This window comes from Pelodiscus sinensis, chromosome 3 (assembly GCF_052426305.1).
Source record: "Pelodiscus sinensis isolate ZL-2025 chromosome 3, ASM5242630v1, whole genome shotgun sequence".
In the NCBI taxonomy this organism is placed as follows: domain Eukaryota; kingdom Metazoa; phylum Chordata; order Testudines; family Trionychidae; genus Pelodiscus; species Pelodiscus sinensis.
The window spans coordinates 200,516,646-200,538,384 of record NC_143054.1 but is presented as its reverse complement, the minus strand read 5'-3'; the positions used below and the strand labels follow the sequence as shown (position 1 = coordinate 200,538,384).

Sequence of the window (21,739 nt, the reverse complement as noted above, 5' to 3'; positions counted from 1 at the left end):
AACAGCCCTTTGCACGCACGGCTGCTGCGTGGTCTGAGCAGTGGGCCCTTTATGCCTAGGTATGGCAGCAAGAGCCTCACCTGGGGCTAAGGACAGAAAATCCAGGGGGGTGTGACCAGGAGATAAACCCTGGTCCGGCAGGTGTGAACATGCAGCCAGATGCTCCGTTGGTCCCTCCCCTGGTGCACCTGGACTGGCAGGAAGCCCAGAATGGCCAAGAACCTGTCTGGAAGCCTTACTGGAGGCGGGGGCCCCGGGGGCCTGTAGCTCACCTTTGGTGGACTTTGGTAAAGGACTCCGGGGTCCCACTAGGGTCTGGACTCTGCCCGGTGGCCTGGCTGCATGGCCACAGGACAGTAGGAGAAACTGAAGCACAGCTGGTCCAACGTGACTTCTGGCCACCACAGGGCATGTTGCAATAGCAACTTTGCTACGACAGGGAGGAAGCGTCCAGGAGCCATCTGCTTCTCCCCCATTGGGGGAACGTGCCAGATGCAGGGCCCAAAGGCACCGGACTGGCAGAGGCTTTCTGCTGGGATGCTGCCGCTGAGAGGGAAGGGTCCAGGCAGTGAGGACGTGGCCTGTCACAATGGGCCCATTTGAACTTGTCCAGCAAAGGAAAAAATGGTGATTCGGGGACGCTTCGGGGATAATACCGTTTTCCGTGTCCTGTAAAGCACCTGGGCCAGCGTCTGGGAAGACGGGTGCTCCCTGGTGTTTCTTTCCTGAAAATCTCTCCCAGCTAGACAGCACCTTCCAGAGAATCTGGCTCAGGTGAGCTCAGAGGACGCAGATGAAACCGGCCCATGGTGCTTTTCCTTACGGCCCTGCCACACCAGCTCCAGAAAACGGCAGGGGAGTGGGTCCTCCAAGCTGCCTAGAGAGGCTGCGTGGGACACAACCAATCAAAAAGAGGCTGTGGGGAGTTACCTCCCAAGGGGAGCCTACCGCCCCATCTTGTCACTGCCCATCGAGGCTGGCACCAGGACTTGATTATTTAAGCCGTACGTGGGGGTGGTGCCAAAAGGCCCCCTCGGCGGCCGTGCATGGCATGGGCCCTGTACCAGCCCGTGAGCAGTGTTGGCTCTTGCCCCAAAGAGCTTCTGTTCCCATGTTTGGGTTCCCACCAGCCTACTCTGTAGGACTCTCGCATTTCCATATGGTCAGTAGATGGCACCAGAACCCCGCAGACGTTTAGCTGCCGGTAGAACTCTGTCAGGAAACGTCTGGCCAGGCGCTGGACTGTCTGGGGGACAGGTGCTGGGGGAGCTGCTACACCGCATGGCTTGACGTGGTTTCCATCAATGACAGGGTTCGCCGTTTGGTTCGGTGGCTGTCAGCGCCCCCAGCCTGCACTCTCTGGGCTGGGCCCATAGGTTTGATCCTTCTGCCCGTGAATGGATTGGGAGACCTACCTAGCCCACAGCACAGAGCCCCTGCTGGGACATGCTGCAGGCTTTAGAGGCGGCGTCTAGCACAGGAAGGTCGGGTCGTACCGCCTTGGAGGGCAACGGATGCTCTGACCGTCCTTGGCCAAAGAGGAAAAACCCTTCGGGCAGATTCTCCACTGTCCAGTCACAAAAGAAAACAAGATTCAAGGCAAAAATATTAAAACTTCCCACGGGCACGTCTAAGTTCAGTGCTGATTGTGCCCACCTGGACATCAGGGTCAGCTCCCAGGAACAAGGGCTGCAGGATCAAGCCCTTTGGCGGGACCATGGCTCATGGGCTACTCCAGTGGGAATGCCCTCGGGTCGCTGCTCGAATTGCCACATCTCTGCGCTGTGTAATCCCGCTGGCCGGCAGCACGTGCGGAGCCGCACAGGTGAGAAAGGAACGACTCCTGCGCTGAGCTAGACGTTCGACACGGCCCGTGAAAACAGCCAAGGCCGGGCCGTTCAACCGCTGTTTCATTTGCAGGCCCCTAAAGTGTTGCATGGGCAGCGCACCCTTTGGGAAATCTTAGCACGGTCTGCCGCCAGAGGCTGGAAACCACGGTACTGGGATAACAGCCTCACGGCTCCCCTAGATGTCGTCTGCAGCACTGGCGGGGTCTGTGAGCCACGAGGTATAAGCCTCAGGGCAGGCGGGGGGAAAACAAACGCCGCTCGCCGAACGCCCGCGATTGGCGCACGATGCAAGGGGCTGTCGCTGGTTTTTAATTAGCGAGGGTGGAGAGGCAAGCAGAGGAGCCCTAGGAAAGGTGGAGCACAGACTACTGATGCGGGTAAACCCCTCCATCTCTCTCCTGTGGCAAAGCTCCCCCACCTCCTCCTTTTGTTGGGTTAGAGCATCACTCTCTGGGGGAGGAAAAGAGAGGCTGAGAAGAGCAGCTAGCGACATAGCCACCCAGAGACCTAGAGCGTAAGGCCCCCAGCTCACACGGTTTGACTCCTGTACGTCCCAGGCCGCCAGCACCACCCAGCGTGAAAGCCAACGCAGCCGTGTGGTGCTCAGGCCCATTCCCAGCGTTGTGGCTCCTCTCTGGGTTCCCTTCCCTTGAAAGCTGCAGCTCTGAAGGGCTGGAAGAGATTGTGAAGAGGCGGCGTGACCTGGCCGGCTGACTGTCAGCTTTCACCTGAAACATGATGGCCCTGATCCTGGGGGCTGGCTGCTGTCTGTCTTTGCATGGTTCTGATGGTGCTCCGACCCCCGCGGCAATTTAAACTATTAACCACGTGGCTGCTACCTAATGCTCAAATCCTCCAGCTTCTAGGCTTCCTGGGGAGTGTTGGATGTCAGGGAGGGCAAAGAGTCCTGCCTGCACCAGCTGGGTGGGAGATTTTTTGATTATGGGGAAGGAAAGAGTTCAATCAAAAGACCAATTAAACAGATCTGAGACTCTGGGCTGAACAAAGGCAGGTTCCACAAATCTCCCAGCTCAGAAAAATGTGGAGGCAGAAAAAAGTTTGGAAATCATTGAAAGGCTTTGTTTTGATCCCTTTGTGCCAAAGCGTTCTGGCTGTCCAGGCTCAGCGTGACTTTTGGTTTAGAAATGTGAGCAAATTAGATTAAAAAAAACCCCAATCAGAATGAAACATTTTGATTGACCCAAACCAGACAAAAGTCAGATGTTTGGTTTGTTTTGTTTATTTCCAAATCCCTTTGAAGGTTTTTCCTCAGCTGAGGTTGGGGGGAAATTTTTGCTCTGCACAAAACTCAGGGACCAAGAAAACTCTCGTGGCCAGTCCGACTGTGCCCGCGTTTCTGGTGCTGCCATTTCTCTCGGTATTTGTCATTGCTTTGTCCCGTGTAGTCTCACAGGTGGGATTTCCCCCACGCTCCAAGGGAGGTGACATCACACCTAACGCAGCTCTGCTTCCCTTTGCTTAACGTCCGCCCCCCACATCCCTCCGGGGCCGGGGATGGGAGGGGAGTCTCGGTGGGAAAGGAGGGGGCTGGAAGCCACTAAGGCAGGGTTTCCTAACCTATGGGTCGGGACCCAAATATAGGTCACAATTACATTTCAAAAGGGTCGCCAAGTGTCTCCCCAGGTGGCCCCTCCCCCCATTTTTGAATTGCCTTGGGTCGCTGTCTGCCTGAATTGTCAAAATGGGTCCCCATCTGGCAGAGGTTGGGAAGCGCTGCACCAAGGGAAGGGGCGAAGGTGGCACTGCTATTACTCAGCCAGCCGTGCCCCCCACGCCCAGGGCAACGCGTGGGCCTGGGCAGCGTGCAGGTGGGCGGAGGGTAGAAGTTCCCCACGGAGGGGGCTGGAGCAGAGCGTCTGAAGACGGCGCAGGCCAAGAGGCCGCGTGCCAGCGGCGAGTGGGGCGCGGGGGTCACCGTGTCCCGCGCCGGGGCTGGGCTGTTGGGCGCAGGTCGGACGGCGAGGGGACCCTTGCAAGAGGGTTCTGGGCTTCAGCTGCTGGGTTTGCATTACGAGACCCGGCCCAACTGGGAAGGATCTCTCCGGCTGAGCACACCCTGGCGTCCTGGCTCTCTGGCCCACGGCCCTGTCCCGCCCGGGGCCCGCAGGCGTCAGTGGGCGCTGGAGGCAGAGGGGTGGTGACGTGCACCTCGAGCCCTCGGAGGCCGGGCGAGGGCAGGACACTCTCCACCCGGATTCTCCTCTCTCCGGGGGCCGCCAGCCCACGCGGTGGCTCGACAGCAGCAGGACGCAAGGCCACTGGAAGTCGACCCCAAGGGAGACCTGCCGGGGCAGCGCAGCCCCACCGCCCCTAGCAGGCAAACGGGAGGAGTCTCCCCCCCTCTGGCCGCTGCCCAGGGGGTCCAAGGAGAGCTCCACTTGCCCGGCGGTTCTCCCCCAGACTGCTAGGGGCCGGCCGGCCGCCGCTCCCTGGAGTGGGAGGGAGCAGCCAGCCCCCCGCGGGCAGCCCCCCGCGGCTAGGCGTGGGGCTGCCAGCTCCGGCAGGCAGCAGCCGGGCAGACCGCGGAGCCAGCCGGCAGGCGAGGACCTGAGGAGCAGCCCGGGCGGTGCGGGCGAGCGGGAGCCGGCTGCCCCTCCGCTGCATTCCAGACATTCCCGGGGACTCTCCCGCAGGCTCCGGGCGGGAAGCGCGTTCGCAGCCCGCGGGGACCTGCCCGTCCGACCCGCACCATGGTGTCCGGCTTCCAGTGCAGCCTCCTGCTGGCCCTGTGCTGCGCGGCGGGCCAGGGATCGCCAGCCTCCCAGGTAAGGCTCCGGCCCCGGCTCCGTCCACCCTCCGCGCCCGGCCAGGGATCGCCAGCCTCCCAGGTAAGGCTCCGGCTCCGGCTCCGTCCACCCTCCGCGCCCGGCCAGGGATCGCCAGCCTCCCAGGTAAGGCTCCGGCTCCGGCTCCGTCCACCCCTCCGCGCCCGGCCAGGGATCGCCAGCCTCCCAGGTAAGGCTCCGGCTCCGGCTCCGTCCACCCTCCGCGCCCGGCCAGGGATCGCCAGCCTCCCAGGTAAGGCTCCGGCTCCGGCTCCGTCCACCCTCCGCGCCCGGCCAGGGATCGCCAGCCTCCCAGGTAAGGCTCCGGCTCCGGCTCCGTCCACCCCGCCGCGCCCGGCCAGGGATCGCCAGCCTCCCAGGTAAGGCTCCGGCTCCGGCTCCGTCCACCCTCCGCGCCCGGCCAGGGATCGCCAGCCTCCCAGGTAAGGCTCCGGCTCCGGCTCCGTCCACCCCGCCGCGCCCGGCCAGGGATCGCCAGCCTCCCAGGTAAGGCTCCGGCTCCGGCTCCGTCCACCCTCCGCGCCCGGCCAGGGATCGCCAGCCTCCCAGGTAAGGCTCCGGCTCCGGCTCCGTCCACCCCGCCGCGCCCGGCCAGGGATCGCCAGCCTCCCAGGTAAGGCTCCGGCTCCGGCTCCGTCCACCCTCCGCGCCCGGCCAGGGATCGCCAGCCTCCCAGGTAAGGCTCCGGCTCCGGCTCCGTCCACCCTCCGCGCGCGGCCAGGGATCGCCAGCCTCCCAGGTAAGGCTCCGGCTCCGGCTCCGTCCACCCCTCCGCGCCCGGCCAGGGATCGCCAGCCTCCCAGGTAAGGCTCCGGCTCCGGCTCCGTCCACCCTCCGCGCCCGGCCAGGGATCGCCAGCCTCCCAGGTAAGGCTCCGGCTCCGGCTCCGTCCACCCCTCCGCGCCCGGCCAGGGATCGCCAGCCTCCCAGGTAAGGCTCCGGCTCCGGCTCCGTCCACCCTCCGCGCCCGGCCAGGGATCGCCAGCCTCCCAGGTAAGGCTCCGGCTCCGGCTCCGTCCACCCCTCCGCGCCCGGCCAGGGATCGCCAGCCTCCCAGGTAAGGCTCCGGCTCCGGCTCCGTCCACCCTCCGCGCCCGGCCAGGGATCGCCAGCCTCCCAGGTAAGGCTCCGGCTCCGGCTCCGTCCACCCCTCCGCGCCCGGCCTGGGATCGCCAGCCTCCCAGGTAAGGCTCCGGCTCCGGCTCCGTCCACCCCTCCGCGCCCGGCCAGGGATCGCCAGCCTCCCAGGTGAGCCGCCGGCTCCGTCCACCCCCCCGCGCCCGGCCAGGGATCGCCAGCCTCCCAGGTGAGCCGCCGGCTCCGTCCACCCCCCCGCGCCCGGCCAGGGATCGCCAGCCTCCCAGGTGAGCCGCCGGCTCCATCTCCAGCGCAGAGCGCGGCCGGCGCCTGCCTCTTGCCCCCAGAGCCCCCCGAGGCTCTGCCCGGCCTCGCCCACGTGGGAAAGAGGAAACAATGGGGGGGGGGGTTACAGGCAGTTCCTGGACGCCCCGTGCCCGGAGCCGGCGAGCGCTCACCAGCTGCCTCCCCCGAGCTCGCCAATGACACTTGCGCGCTCGCAGAAAATTGCCCCGTGGCCCAGCGCAGGGCGCCCCGAGCCGGCTTTGGGGGGCTCGCCAGCCTGGCCGCCTCGTGGGCTCCCGGGATTCCTTTGGACCCGTCCTGCGAGGAAACTTCCTGGGCCGTGACTCTACCTGTCCCCTGGCGCTGACATCTTTCCCTTCCAAAGGCAAGGTCACCCTTACAATTCATCATGTCGCCCTGCATCCTTCTCAGGCCCTTCTGGTCACACACAGGCTGTGTCTACGCTGCAGGGTTTTTTCAAAAAAAGTCGCCTTTTTTCGAAAAAACGTCACCTGTGTTTAGACGACGGCCACGTTCTTTCAAAATTAAATCGAAAGAACCCGGCTTTTCTTTCGATGGCGGTACTCCTCATTTCACGAGGAAGAACGCCTTTTTTCAAAAGTGCTCTTTCGAAAAAAGGTGCTATAATGCAAACTGTGCTTTTTCGAAAGAGCATCTGGACTGCCTGGGTGCTCTCTTTCGAAAAAGCAGCTTGCTTTTTCAAAAGTACTGATTGTCGTCTAGACGCTCTTTTTCGAAAGACGCTTTTTCCAAAGTATCTTTCAAAAAAGCCTCTTTTGAAAGAGACTTGCAGTCCAGATGTAGCCACAGTCTAAGCCAGGGGTTCCCAACCTGGGGTACACGTACCCCCAGGGGGTATGAGAAGCTTGTCAAGGGGGTATAGGGAATAATTGGGTAAATAACTAGATTATCCTAATTGAAATATTCCCAAAGTAGTCGTGTGAGTGACAAAAGTTGTGGATTCTAGTCTAGAATTTATTTCCTTTCCTATTGAATAGGGGGTATGGGAAGGTTTACTAAAAGCCAAGGGGGAACGGGGACCAAAAAAGGCTGAGAACCCCTGGTCTAAGCTATTGCACAGTTTGGACTTCTTTCCTGGGCAAAATGATCATCTTTTCAGCTTTTCCTTCCTCTATAACCTGCCTCACAGCAAAACACAGCCGGGGTTTGGATCCTTGCACTGATGTAACCTAAGTATTTGAACTCTGCCGTCCTATGACAATCCAGTGACTGTCATGCAGTTTATAGTGATCAGGAGACTCACAAGGGGGATGCGCAAAGCTTTTCTCACCTTACAATGGCATCGTTAATACTTAGGTCTTTCAGTTCCATACTGAATATAATGCACGTGCTTCATCGCTTTGACAAACTGTGCTGACCGGTTAGGGACCAAGACTAGAACCAGTTTTCGGAGAGCATTCTATGGTTTATGATGTTTATTAGGGGTAGCGTAAGCTAGCTGCAGTATTTCTGGCTATTCACGTTTAAAATAGCCTTTTAACAAAGAACTTATTTTAAAAGTAGGCAACATGCCAGGAACAAGGAGCAGTCCTGTGCACCTTAGGGTGCATCTACACTGCTCCCATAGGTCGAAATAAGAGACGCAATTTGAGCTATGCACATTGCATATCTTATTTCGATCTGATTTAAAATAGCTTATTTTGAAAGTTGGTGCTGTCTACACAGCAGCACATTTTGAAATAGAGCGCTATTCTGACAAGTCCCTTAGCCCTTGTGGAATGAGAGTTACAGGGATGCAAGAACAGCGCGCCCGTTATTTCAAAATCCATTGCCAAATAACAGGAATGTTTAAAGATGTGGAATAACTATTTCAGGGTACTTCCAGTCTCCCGAAATAGTCCCGCTGTCTAGACGTAGTCTTAGAGACTAACCAAAATATATAGAATCATGAGCTTTTGTGGGCAAAACGCACTTCTCAGACATCTCCAGTTCATCTGAGGAAGTGGGTTATGCCCATGAAAGCTCATGACTCTATACATGTATTTTGGTTCGTCCCTAAGGGCACGTCTACACTAGGAAATTTTGAAATAACTAAATTTGAAATAAAAAACAGGACTGTGTAGCACTTTAAAGACTAACAAAATGGTTTGTTAGATGATGAGCTTTCATGGGCCAGACCCACTTCCTCAGATCAAATAGTGGAAGAAAATAGTCACAACCATATATACCAAAGGATACAATTTAAAAAAAATGAACACATATGAAAAGAACAAATCAAATTTCAGAACAGAAGGGGGATGGAAGGAGGGAGGTAAATGTCTGTGAGCTAATGATATTAGAGGTGATAATTGGGGAAGCTATCTTTGTAATGGGTAAGATAATTAGCATCTCTATTCAAATTTGAGTGTAAAGTGTCGAATTTAAGCATGAATGATAGTTCAGAGGATTCTCTTTCAAGTGAAGTCTTAAAAGGTCTTTGAAGCAGGATGCAGGTAATTAAGTCATTGAGACAATGTCCTTTCTGGTTGGAATGGCAAGAAACTGTTTTTCTTTGTGATCCTGTCTAATATCTGTTTTGTGGGCATTGATCCTTTGGCGAAGTGTCTGAGACGTTTGTCCAATGTACATAGCAGATGGACACTTTCGGCACATGGTGGCATAAATTATATTTCTGGATGCGCAAGAATATGTGTTCTTGATCTTATAACTCACTTGGTTGGGTCCGATAATGGTATCAGCAGAGTGAATATGTGGACAAAGCTGGCAACGGGGTTTGTTGCAAGGGAAGGTACCAGGGTTGGTATTAGTGTGGTATGTCCTGTGGTTGTTGGTAAGAATCATCTTGAGGTTAGGTGGTTGTCTATAGGAGACTATGGGTCTGTCCCCCAGAGCCTCTCGGAGTTTAGTATCCTGTTCCAGTATAGGCTGTAGTTTATTGATAATGTGCTGGACAGCTTTAAGTTGCGAAATAGCACATCCCCCATACGGGGGAGCTCAGAATGAGTCCGAGGCAGGCTCTGTTATTGTGACACGCTACCTCGACTTAGAGCCCCAGGAAACTCTGGGGAGTCATTAGTTCAAATTGCTCCAATTACATGGAGCCCGGGGCACTCAGAGCAGCCCCCAGTCCTCCACTGACCCAGACTCCATGTGGCGCTGCCGCTTTGGAGTGTATAAGAGCCCCAGCAGGCACTCGCGTACATTTCAAAGGTGGAACACCGCTGCTGCGCTCCTGCCCCCTCCCAGGGAGCTGGAGCTGGGGGGAACTGACTTTTAAGCCAGCTCCCCCCAGCACCCCTCTTCCCCCCCCCGTGCTGCCCCTGTCAGAAAGACTAGTTGACTAGTGTGTCACTATCCGACAAGCTTTGCTATTCGTTAGTGGCTTATATCCCTAGCCTGGACCCGCTGAGAGGCCCTGTGCCCAAAGACCTAGGGCGTGGCAGGAGGTTCAAAGGCCCTTGGTCCTGTGCAGCTTCGTGGCTGGAGGAAGGGTCTGGTGCCGCATGGGCGCAGCCAGCTCCCCTCAGACACGCCCCTGTCGCCTGCCTCACAAATACAAACCGGAGCCAGGGCCGGGGCAGAATTACAGCCACGCGGGCGGCCCGAGCGCGTCCGTGACGAGGCGTGTCGGGGAGACGTGAACACGCCCAGGCTGCACCAACTGCGGTGGGGGGCAGGTGCCCCTGCTATGGAAATACTGGAGGATGGGGGGGATGCATGGTCGTCCCCCCCAATGCCCCTGCCTGCATGGGTGGGGAGCAGAGGCAAGAGCTGGACCTGAAGGGGGGCTGGAGCGGCTGCAGTGGTGCACGTAGTCGGGGTGGGAAGTAGGGAAGAAACCCCCAACCCTGGGACAGCAAGGGGGAGAACTGTGGGTAGGTGTCAGCACACAGGGTGCCAGCCGCCGAGCTGGGGGGCCAGTGCCTGAGTCACTCCCCCACCTCCCCTCCTTTCCCTGCCCTCCCCTATTCACAGGGGACTTTTGCCCCCTGCCCAGAGCCCCCTGGCAACAGAGAGGCTCTTGGCTCCAGGAGCAGGAGGCTAGAAAAGGGGCCGGAATCGAGTCTCGGAACAAAGTCGTTGGGCCCAGAGGTAGTTGGTGGTCGCGCTCGGGAGGTGCAGCGCCCCCCGGTGCCCCTGCCAAACAATGAATTTCCAAACGGGGTGCCTCCTCGTGTCCCCTCCCTGTTCCTCTGAGTGGCCTTCCCGCGCCCCTTCCCCTTGCAGGCACCAGTCGCCCTGGTTTGGGGTTCGATGGCGTCTCTGAGGCTTGGAATCTGTAAATCCGGGCAGGCTCCTTCGGAGGGATTTACTGTCGCTCAGCCAGAAGGCAGGGACTCCAGGCAGGGCTCTGGTGTGAAACTCCCTGCCCTGTGCGAGGCGGGAGGCGGGACGGGGCGATCCCTGTGGCTCCGTCTGGCCGTGGAGTCTCTGCAAACTTCTTGCTGACTGGCCCCCAGGCGGTGTCCACGGGGCCCAGCTGCCTGTGTTTGTCAGGGAGCCCGGTGAGCGCCTGGAGGCAGGCGGCTGTGTTTGCACGCCAGCCAGTGTGAACTTTCCCACCAGGGTGTGCAGCATTGTCCACATTCCTGGAACCCCCTGTCCAATGGCTCCGGGCTGCACGCTGGCAGCCAATCCCACGTCCTAGCAGCTTTTGCTTGTGGTCCCTGGGAGCCTCCAGGAAGTATTGGTGGGGTAGATGCATGGGAAAGTCCTTCAGGCATGGTCTGTGCGCTGTTACCTGTGAGTAGAGCTGGCCAAAACCTAGGAGCGAACGCCCGTCCCCCCAAACATCAGCCCTGCTTTCGGTCACCGTGCGGAGGGTGAAATGTTCGGTTCTTAGCCCTGCCGGGCCCCCTTGGATCTAGCTGGGCACCTCGTCTCGGGCATGCAGCCCTCTCTGTTATGCACCTGAACGTTGGTTCTTCCCTTCTCACAGAGAGGTGGGGGGACCACACCCGTCTGGCTGGTGCCGCTTGTCCGGCTCCGAGGCCACACGGGTGAGCTTTCAAACGACTGAAGGGCTGGACTCGCGTCAGTCAGCTCGGCAGCGTGACAGGAGATCGGTTCCCCCGCCCCTTCCCCTGCATGGCCTCCCCAGACCTTGGGTCTTGACCCTCAGGGTCAGGAGGGACTGTATGCCCCGTGCTCAACCCTCCCCCAAGAGCAGATGGGCAAGGAGTGGAGGCGTGCGTGGAGCATTGGCACATAGAAATTCCCTGCTAGTAAGGGCCAGTAGCAAACCCCTGTGCCCTGTCCCACACACAGCGCCCGGCAGAAATCCGTAATCTAGGCTGAAAGGCAACACGCCATCGGGGGAAGGAAGGAGCCAGGGCCACTTCCCTCCCTGCTGTGGCTCTGGGCAAACAGCACTGCCCCAGAGCAGCCGACGCGCAGGGGCATCAGTTGGGAGGGGGGTCGCAGGAAGGAAAGGGGGAGCAGAGCTGGAGACAAGGGAAGGTCCCTTATTAATTGCAACCGTATTAGCAGCTTTTTGGACACCAACAATGGCTGCTTGGAAAGTCAGAGTAACTGGAGCCACGTCACAAGGGGGCGAGGAAAAGGCTTGTGGGCGTGGCCAGATGTCCCCCAGAGTGAGGCTTGAGGGCGTGGCCAGATGTCCCCCCAGAGTGAGGTTTGTGGGCGTGGCCAGATGTCCCCCAGAGTGAGGCTTGTGGGCATGGCCAGATGTCCCCCCAGAGTGAGGTTTGTGGGCGTGGCCAGATGTCCCCCAGAGTGAGGCTTGTGGGCGTGGCCAGATGTCCCCAGAGTGAGGCTTGTGGGCGTGGCCAGATGTCCCCCACAGCAGGTCGGTTGTGTTCAGTCGTTGATGCACCGTCCCTCTGACTGTGCTGCTGCCAGTGTGTAACAGGATTGAGTGCGACGTGCTGGCTCGCTGAAATACCCTCGCAAAGCTGTACAGCGATTGAAGAGGGGGAGTGACCTGGCTCAGGGAGGAAGGAGAGACTAGTGGTCGGAGCACTGGATGGGGAGCCCAGGATCCTGGCTGTGACTCCCATCTGTCCGTCACTCGCACCTTTGGTCCTGCTGTTGAACGTGGCCATGCCGTAACTTGCCCGTTGTGGGCCGAGGGAGAAGATGCCCAGCTGCACGTGAACATCGGTGCCTTGTATCGCCCCCTCCAGACGTGCACAGGGTCCCTTTGCTTATTTAACGACCTCGCACGTCGGCTCCAGTCACCCCCTCTCTCCCAAGGCACAAGAACGAAGCCGGGTTTTATCACGGCACTTGCTAGGCACAGGTCTCTGAGAGCTGGGCTCTGCCTGGGCTCCAGCCATTGGGGCGCATGAGGGCAGGGATGGGGCCAGCCAACGAGCCCCAGCTAGCTGACCCATCGAGGTGTGCGCGCCCCCACCCTGCTTGGTGGGGAGGGGCCCTTTGGCCACAGAAGCTCTTCTGGTCCTTGCATTGCAACAGGGCACCAGAGTGTAACCGGAATGGAAGCAGGAATCCAGGTTCCACCTCCCGCCCCTGAGAGGCCGCCCCGTTCCCCACACTTCCTTGATCGCTGCACCGGCGTCTTGTCCGGAGAACCTCGCTCTCTGTGACGAAGAAGCCTCTTGAATGAATGAAACAAACTTTCCAGGCCGGATTCAATGGCATGTTGGAATGGCGCCCACCACTGTTCCTTGTGCTCGTCAGCGACTAACGAACGGGCCCTTGGCAGGGATGAGCTGCAGTTGCTGCCCGCACGCTGATGATAAAATTCCCCTGCAGTCAGGGGATCGTGCTGAAAGGTTGCTCCGAGGTTTCAGGACCATTCCCTGGTTTTCCCTGTTCCAACTGAAATGAAGTCGGGCTGTTGCCCACGGAGTGGCCGTGCGTCGGCGGCAGAACGAGTCACCCAGCCAGGCTGACCGTACGAGAGACCCCGGCAAACAGAGCAGCCGTCCGGAGAAGTCTGGGGCCCTGGCTGCAAGTACTGGCAGCTACATGAGAGCGTGTTGCACGGCGAGCGCCGGGCTGACGGGGAATTCTCAGCCACCCTCTGCTGGGCGCCGGGCCCGGCGACGCCGAAACGGAAGGGAAGAGGGCGCCTGCTGGGAGTTAGACAGAGGAAGGTTTAACTGGACACTGCAGCAGCCCCCCGCCGTTAATCGGTTAAACAATGTGTGTAACTGGTTAGCTAATTAAACAGGATTTTACATCCCTCGTCTGAGTCTCCGAGCTCTGTGCCCAAGACTCTTCCCGCCAGCCCTCTCCGGGGCACTGCTCAGCCCCTGGACTTCAGCCTGGCCTTGGCTCCTCCGTTTGCCCGTGTCTGGCCAGACTACACCACCCGCCTGCCTGATTCCTTCCCATGGCACGATTCCCCACTCAGGCGGGCTCGCGCCACTCACTCCTTGCTCTGACTCCGCTGGGGAACGTGTCTTTCCCATTCTTTCCAGCTGTGGCCGGCTCTCTGCCGCAGTCCTGGCCCACAGGAGCCCAGCCATGCTGCCCTTTCCAGCCATCTGCTGGCCTCACCGGGGCTCCACCAGAGGCCTCGGCCAGTTCCTGCCCTTCCCAAGCTTGGGCCAGTGGCCTTTTTGCTCTGCGGGCCCTGCAGACAGGGTGACATGAGACAGATCCTGCTGTACAAGTCACCCTTTGGCCCAGCCGTAGATGCTGGGGACTGGCAGCCGGGTTTCCTGTGGCAGGAGAAATCATCAACATGGAGTCGGGGGAAGTTCTTGGTGTAATTTCGCCTACCAGTCCCTGAACAGAGCTGGTCACAAATGGCATGCAGGCCAGGCCCTTTTCCAGGGAGCTCAGAGAAACCCCAGTGCCTGGCTCCCAGCACGGAACCCCACCCCAAGAACTGCCTCTAATTAGTAAAATGAACGCGGAGAACAAAATCCCCTTGCTGACTGCAGCAGCTTCCCCCAGGAATCTGCCCCACCGTGCGGTGCCATTGACAAGGGCCATTTCCCAGTGGAACGGAAGGTGTTTATTTATGCTGGGGACTAAGTTTTGGTGAGAGGCAGAGCTGCAGAATTGCCTCCTTGGTTCCAGCTTGCTTTTTGGTTGCAAGTGCATTCTGCTGCGTGCTGTCACGAGGACTCACACCTCCCGGGTGAATCAGTCCCTCCGGCTTTGAACCAGAACTATTCGCTTTCAGGCATAAATCTTGCAAGTGTTCCTGGCACTCTCCGAAAGCACAGGACATCTGGTTTCCTCTTATTTTGCAAAACCGAAGTGGAATACAGCGCTGGTTCCAAAAGGACTTCACATGAGCGATGGAATCCCTCCCAGCATTCCCAAAGTAATCGCAGCCCTGCCTGTCACACTCAGCGCTGAGTTATTCTCTCACAAGTAGTTCACAGGAAGCCGTTCTTGAAGTAAGAATGTATTTATTAGGATGAAGGGCTCCAGAGTCTGGTCACATGAAAAGCCAGATCTGCAGAAAGTTTGATCTGCACTGGACAGATCTTACAAAGACTGTCCCATCAAAACCATTGGAAGGCTTGTCTGGAAGCCACATTCAGCCCGAATCCGTAGCCAGATATAACCCTGAGCCCCCATGCTGGGCTCAGCAGGAATACATTTAATCCAGGCGAATCCTAGTAAAACTCATTTCTTGCAGTTCACGCAGATTTTACCAAGAACAGGGAATGCAATGTACTGGGAGGGTTGATTTCAGTGCTTGTGATCCGAGGGCAGTGCTAACCAACAAGGACCAAAATACTGGAAAAGGCAGAAAAATGTGCATGACGTCCAGCGACAGCGGGGAGACTTTGTGTTCAGCTTTGTGCACATGTGGAAATAACTCGCCTGCCACCGAGATTCCTGATCAGTAATACGGGATCTCAGTCTGTCTCCTTAAACGCTCATTTTGAGATTTTTTTCCCACGGTAATAACCCCACCAGGAGAGACGGTTTAGCAAATCAGAGGCTAGCAGAAGGGGGTTGGGCCTTGCAGAGTGAAACAGCATCACAAGGGATTGCGCAACAACCAGTAAAACACAGAATGGCTTCTTTTGGGGCGGGCCATGTCTTTTTACAACCTTGACGTGCTGTATGTGCTGGAAACGAGTTCTCTGAGACAGGAAATTTCCCCTTGGAATGCTCGTTTTCAGTCACCAGGTTGATTTATGGGTCGCGCCCGTGCAGAGCATCTCCGTGGAATGGCACGGGTGGGTCTGGAATCTGCGGATGAAAAGTGCTCGGGAAGAGTGGGGCGGGGTGACCCTGTAGCCGTTGCCTGTGATGAGTACCTGCGGCCGTGTTCCCAGGGTAACGACAGTACTCAGCGAGCATTGCTGTGCCTCAGTATTCTGGTTGCCGTTGCTGCGAGTCAGAGCGGGGGAAGAGACAAGGTAATTCCCATATTTGGAGGGCCCTGTCCCCTCCCATCCAGCAGCTGTTGATTGGCACTGGAGTGGTTTTCGCCTTCTCTGCAGACGTTAGGTGATGGAAGCCATCCTGTGTGCGTAAGGGGATTGCTAGTGCCCCTGCTACCCAACATCCTGCTTTGTTGTTGGCCCTTTGCACTCCCAGGAACCAGACGCTGAGCGCTCCCGCTGACTCCAATGCCTCAGCACCCGTCAGAATTTGGCCTATTGCCATTTGTTGACAGAGGGTACTAAGCGCTAGACCCAGGTGGCTGATATTCTTGTGGTCTGTACCCTGGAGCAACAATCTAGAACCTCCAGGGCCCCCCACCATGACTGGAGAGGTGCACACGGGCCTCTTCGCCTTGAATGGTCCCTTGAAATATGTGTTGTCTCCTCAGCTAAACAGCCTGTCTTGCCTCACACGCAGTTGTCATCACGAAATACATTGCCCAGACCTGAAAGAGAGTTCTGTGGAAGCCAGCAGCTTTCTGCAGAAGTTGGTCTCATAAAAGATATTACCTCACCCTCTGGTCTGTCTCTCGTGCCCTGGGACCAAGACGGCTACCACAAGGCTGCACGGGACTCAGACAAGGCCCTCACGCAGGAAAGGTAGGGCTGCTCTTTGTCCTTGGAAAAACACTCTCACCGGCTGAGTTCCAGGTGCCCAGAAGGCCAGGTGGCGCAGCAGGCCATGTGCACTTTCGGGAGCCTGTTTGCCTGGGCTGAAGAGCTGACATAAGAGGTCAGGCTGAAATGGATTCAGGGGACACGGCCCATCTTCTCAAACCACCGTAGAATCTGGCCGGATGAGCAGTCTCTGCCGAGCAGCATGGGCGGGACCGTTGTGTGGGCAGAAGCTGACCCAGTCTCTACCTGTTTGATTTGGCCTCAGCAAATGCAACTGGTGAGAACCAAATACACCACTTGAACTTTGTGTGTATTGGGGGAGGTCTGTATTCCAACTCTAGCTCGTTCTCCTTCTCCTTTTATACGGTAACCAGAAAACGACCCATGTGACTGGAGCAAGCTCATCCAGGGTGACTAGCCCCTCCCCCTGCCCACCTCCTCACCATTCACCTGCATACGACTGTGATAATTGTCTACAAATATGCCTTGAAATGGCCATTTTCAAACTAAGAGCTCCCTGCTCATCTCCTATCCCTGCACAATCTAGCTACACGGTAGGCATGGAGAGTGGTGGGTATAGGGTAGAATTGTGGCTAACGTGTGTTTAAACCAGGCATCCCTGGGGAGTTGGGAAGCAGGTCTGCCTCCACACAGAAATGCGCATTTGGTACCCTGACCAGACTATCTTCAAGCCCAGACAACGAATTTCCTGGGTAAGCAGTAAATCAATAGGGCCATCCAGGCAGCAGGGGAAGGGGATGGCAGGAAACAGAGCACCTTGTATTTGAGCAAACAGGAGGGGAGGATGAAAGAGTTTCCTTCACTACCAGCCTTCATGTCCCCTTCCTCACAGCCTGAATAGACTTCACTTTGCGGGGTCACACTCAGAAGAATCCACTTTAAGGTTCACTGGGCTATAAAGACGGGGGAGAGTCTGAACTGCATGGGATAAGCAACTGAGTCGTCTGATTGTATGCAAGATTACAGTATTAGAAGTCTATGGGGCGGGGTCTTCTGAAAGCTGATGACACCCCGGCGATGAATATCATTGTGAAAGGTGCATGAGCATTCTGAGGAAATATGGGTACTTAATGATGTGGTCTTTTTAAAGTCTGTGGCCAAACCAGGAGGAACCAGGTTCCTTCCCAGACAGGAGGGGGGAAAAACTACTTACCTGTCTTCTACGTAAATGAACCATGATGGAATCAAGACCACGGAAGCTGTTTCCAGACCAAGGGGTGGGAGGAAGGAAAGAAAAGCACAAAGTCACCTTGCCTCTTGGAACAAAGTCCCTGAACTTTAGAAGATCTAAGCAGAGACAGAAGCCCTCTTTGGCACCCACCACTAGACAGCCACTAGGGAACAGAGCTCTTGCGAGCTGAGAAAGATGAGTTCTTCGACCCTGGGGCCGTGGGGGAGTGGTTTGAAGTCTCTGGAAACTGAATGTAGTTGAGAAACCATCATGAAGCACATCTGCACCTTGCTGGTTTTGTTGATGTTAGATGCCTGGTTTCATGCTGCTTTGCCTGCAACGCGTATCCAATTTTATTCTTTTTATGTGGAATCCCTTAACCTCTGTCCTATGGTTAGCACATTTGTGGTACAGCCGCTCCCCGACTTACAAACAAGTTACGGACCAACACTTGGTCCGTAACTCGAAGTGTTCGTAACTCAGGTCCCATAGAGTTACATGGCGACCGCGCTGTTCGTAAGCGCAGATTGCCGTTTGTAACTCGGATCTGCATTTACGACCACTTTGGTAGTAAGTGCAGGTGGTCGTAAGTGGAGGTGGTCGTAACTCGGGGAGCGGCTGTATTTTTGTACTATAAACCAACTCAGTGCTGCCTTTAAATTGAAGGGTGTCTTTACCCCCCTTCGGTTAGCAAGCTGTGACGTGCTTTTGTGTCCTTAGAGGAACACACAAAGCTTACCAATTTTTTGAGCTGCCCAGGTGAGGACTGGACATTGCAGAACACATGGTTTGGGGAACATTTGGGACGGGGAGTGTGTTGGGGTCACCTGGCTTGTTGTAACCCAGGGTGGTGAAAGCCAGAGCAGGCTTGTGGGGGTGTATGCAGGCAGCTGGGGTCAGAGGTGCTGGACCAGGGCTGTGGCTGTCCCAAACTCCCTGGGTGTGACCTGCAAGAGCCCATGCTGGGAGATACAGCAGCCAAGCATTGTGAGGCCTCCAGGGGTGCATGGCAGGAGATGACACAGCCTCTCACAGGTCTGGCTTGCTTCCCTGAACTGTCCCAGCCAGGGTCTGGCTTTTCTGCTATCTCGTTCTATCAGTTGGATTTGATCCACCTGGCAGTTGTCTTTGCTTAGGAAGGGCTCCAGCAAAGGGCGGACTGGTGGTCTGGTGCCCGAGGGTCCCATGCCTAAGTGCCTGGCACTTGCTGGTGCAGATCCACTGACTTGGTCTTTCTGAGGGACTGAACTTCACCCGATTCTCCTTGTTTTTAAATAAACCGGGGTGACACATAGCGTGTGAGCAGGGGAAGCGGCCGCTGAGCGAGCGACTTTCTAGCTCTGCTTCCTGAGCTGTCCCTCAGCTAAAAGGACCTAGCGCGCGGGCGGGCGGGCGAAGTACTTGCTCAGCGCTGACACATCCCTCTCTCTCTCTTTCACAGAACTGTCTCAACAAACAGCAACTCCTGGCCGCCATCCGCCAAATGCAGCAGTTCTTAAAGGGGCAGGAAACGCGGTTTGCAGAGGGAGTGCGTGTCATGAAGAACCGGCTGATAACGCTACAGAACTCGGTCACGAAAGCCGCCCCAGACCCACAACCTGGTAAAAACCCACCCGTGGCCTTTCAGCAATGAGAGCAGCCATAGAACATCTGGCTGAGTGTACAACAGGCCGCTTCCCCCTTGGCAGGCACAACGAGGGCCTGTATCCTGCTGCCCACCATGCCACGCTGGACTGCCAGGGCATAGGGGAGCTGTTGCCTCTCTCTCTTCCCCACCCTCCACTTGAACAGAAGGGGGATGTGTGTCCCACCCAAATGGCTCCCTACATTGTGGGACAGCCTCAGTGCACCCTTTCTCCCCATCCCAGTGCCTCCATCTCCTCCCATGGTTATACACGGCACTTTGCACGCGCATCAGTGGATAAGAGATCTTCTTGTTCAGTGTGACATGCTCTTCCCACCCGTCCCGCTCCAGCCTTAGTAACTATCTGACCCTAGGTACTCAGAGCACTCACTCGCTACAACCTCTTTCCGGTGTCTCTCCCGGGGCACTGCTCGCACTCCATATGCAGTGGAAACGCGTCACAACAAAGAAGCCTCTCTGCGGTCTATAACAATACTCGGTGTCCTCAGCACACGATGGGTCGAAACGTTTTCTGTGGAAAACAATGGCAAGGGAGAGCTTTGCTTCTCCTGCACGGTTTGCAGTGTCATGACAGGGCAGAAACCGAGAGGGGTCAGGTGAAAGGTGTAGAAGCATCTTAAGAGTCCTGCTGAAATGTCAGAGTCTTTTGAGCCCTCCCACCTCGTTATTACTTAACTCTCCCATGTCTGTGGAGAGGAAAGTAGTTTCCTATTGACTTTCAAGTTTCCCAGACTTTCAAGTTCCTCAGGAAGAGAAGCAGAGATAAAATTTCTCAATTGCTTAAATGACTGCTTCTTGGAGCAGCTGGTGCAGGAACCCACAAGGGGAGAGGCAATTCTCGATTTAGTCCTGAGTGGAGCGCAGGATCAGATCCAGGATATAACCGTTACAGGACCGCTTGGGAATAGTGACCATAATATAATAACATTCAACATTCCTGTGGTGGGAAGAACACCTCAGCAGTCCAGCACCCTGGCATTTCATTTTAAAAAGGGGAATTACACAAAAATGAGGAGGTTAGTTAAACAGAAATTAAAAGGCACAGTGACTAGAGCCAAATCCCTGAAAGCTGCATGGAAACTTTTTTAAAGACACCATAATAGAGGCCCAACTTAAATGTATACCCCAAATTAAAAAACATAGCAAGAGACCTAAAAAAGAGTCACCGCGGCTTAACCACCATGTAAAAGAAGCAGTGAGGGACAAAAAGGTATCTTTTAAGAAGTAGAAGTCCAATCCTAGTGAGATAAATAGAAAAGAACATAAACACTGTCAAATCAAGTGTAAAAATGTAATAAGAAAAGCGAAAAAAGATTTTGAGGAACAGCTAGCCAAAAACTGAAAAAGAAATAACAAAATGTTTTTTAAGTACATTAGAAGCAGGAAGCCTGCTAAAAAACCTGTGGGTCCCCTAGAAGATCGAGCTATAAAAGGAGCAATCAAGGACGATAAAGCCATTGCGGAGAAACTAAATGATTTCTTTACTTCAGTCTTCACGGCTGAGGACGCTGGGGAGATTCCTGAATCTGCACCGTCCTTTGTGGGTGATGAATCTGAGGAACTGTCCCGGATTGAAGTGTCATTAGAGGAGGTATTGGAACAAATAGAAAAACTTAATGTTAACAAATCTCTGGAACCGGATGGCATTCATCCAAGGGTTCTAAAAGAACTCAAATGGGAAATTGCTGAGCTAATATCTGTGGTTTGTAACCTATCCTTTAAATCGGCTTCCATACCTAATGACTGGAAGGTAGCCAACGTGACACCAATATTTAAAAAGGGCTCTAGAGGCGATCCTGGCAATTACAGACCGGTAAGTCTAACTTCAATACCGGGCAAATTAGTCGAAACAATAGTAAAGAATAAAATTGTGAAGCATGTAGAAGAACATAATTTGTTGGACAAAAGTCAACATGGTTTCTGTAAAGGGAAATCCTGTTCTACTAATCTGTTAGAATTCTTTGAAGGGGTTAACAAACATGCGGACAAGGGGGATCCAGTAGATATAGTATACTTGGATTTTCAGAAAGCCTTTGACAAGGTCCCTCACCAAAGGCTCTTGTGTAAATTACATGGCCACGGGATAAGAGGGAAGGTCCTTTCTTGGATTGAGAACTGGTTAAAAGACAGGAAACAAAGGGTAGGAATAAATGGTAAATTTTCAGATTGGAAAGGGGTAACTAGTGGTGTCCCCCAAGGGTCAGTCCTGGGACCAATCCTTTTCCACTTATTCATAAATGATCTGGAGAAAGGGGTAAGCAGTGAGGTAGTAAAGTTTGCAGATGATACAAAACTGTTTAGGATAGTCAAGACAGAAGCAGACTGTGAGGGACTCCAAGAAGATCTCACCAAACTGAGTGATTGGGCAACAAAATGGCAAATGAAATTTAATGTGGATAAGTGTAAAGTAATGCACATCGGGAAAAATAACCCCAACTATACGTACAGTATGATGGGGGCTAATTTGGCTACGACAAATCAGGAAAGAGATCTTGGAGTTATCGTGGACAGTTCTCTGAAAACTTCCACACAGAGTGCAGCGGCGGTCAAAAAGGCAAATAGGATGCTAGGAATTATTAGGAAAGGGATAGAAAATAAGACCCTGTATAAAACTATGGTACGCCCACATCTTGAATACTGTGTACAGATGTGGTCTCCTCACCTCAAAAAAGACATTTTGGCCTTGGAAAGGGTTCAGAAAAGGGCAACTAAAATGATTAGGGGTTTGGAATGGGTCCCATATGAGGAGAGGTTAAAGCGACTGGGATTTTCAGTTTAGAAAAGAGGAGACTGAGGGGGATATGATAGAGGTCTATAAAATCATGAGTGGTGTGGAGAGGGCGGATAAAGAAAAGTTATTTATTAGTTCCCTAAATAGAAGGACTAGAGGACACCAAATGAAATTAATGGGGAGCAGGTTTAAAACTAATAAAAGA

General features: G+C 55.4%; 1 protein-coding gene across 1 annotated transcript in view; it reads left to right on the top strand.

Annotated features, from left to right (window-relative positions):
- The first annotated feature begins 3,943 nt into the window (after window positions 1-3,943).
- FBLN7 (fibulin 7) overlaps window positions 3,944-21,739 on the top strand; it is a 42,491-nt gene continuing 24,695 nt past the window's right edge. Inside the window, exons 1-2 of the mRNA XM_075925892.2 lie at window positions 3,944-4,636; window positions 18,600-18,759. Of these exons, the coding sequence (XP_075782007.2) occupies window positions 4,562-4,636; window positions 18,600-18,759 (235 nt within the window). The 5' untranslated portion in view covers window positions 3,944-4,561. The remainder of the gene's footprint in view (window positions 4,637-18,599; window positions 18,760-21,739) is intronic.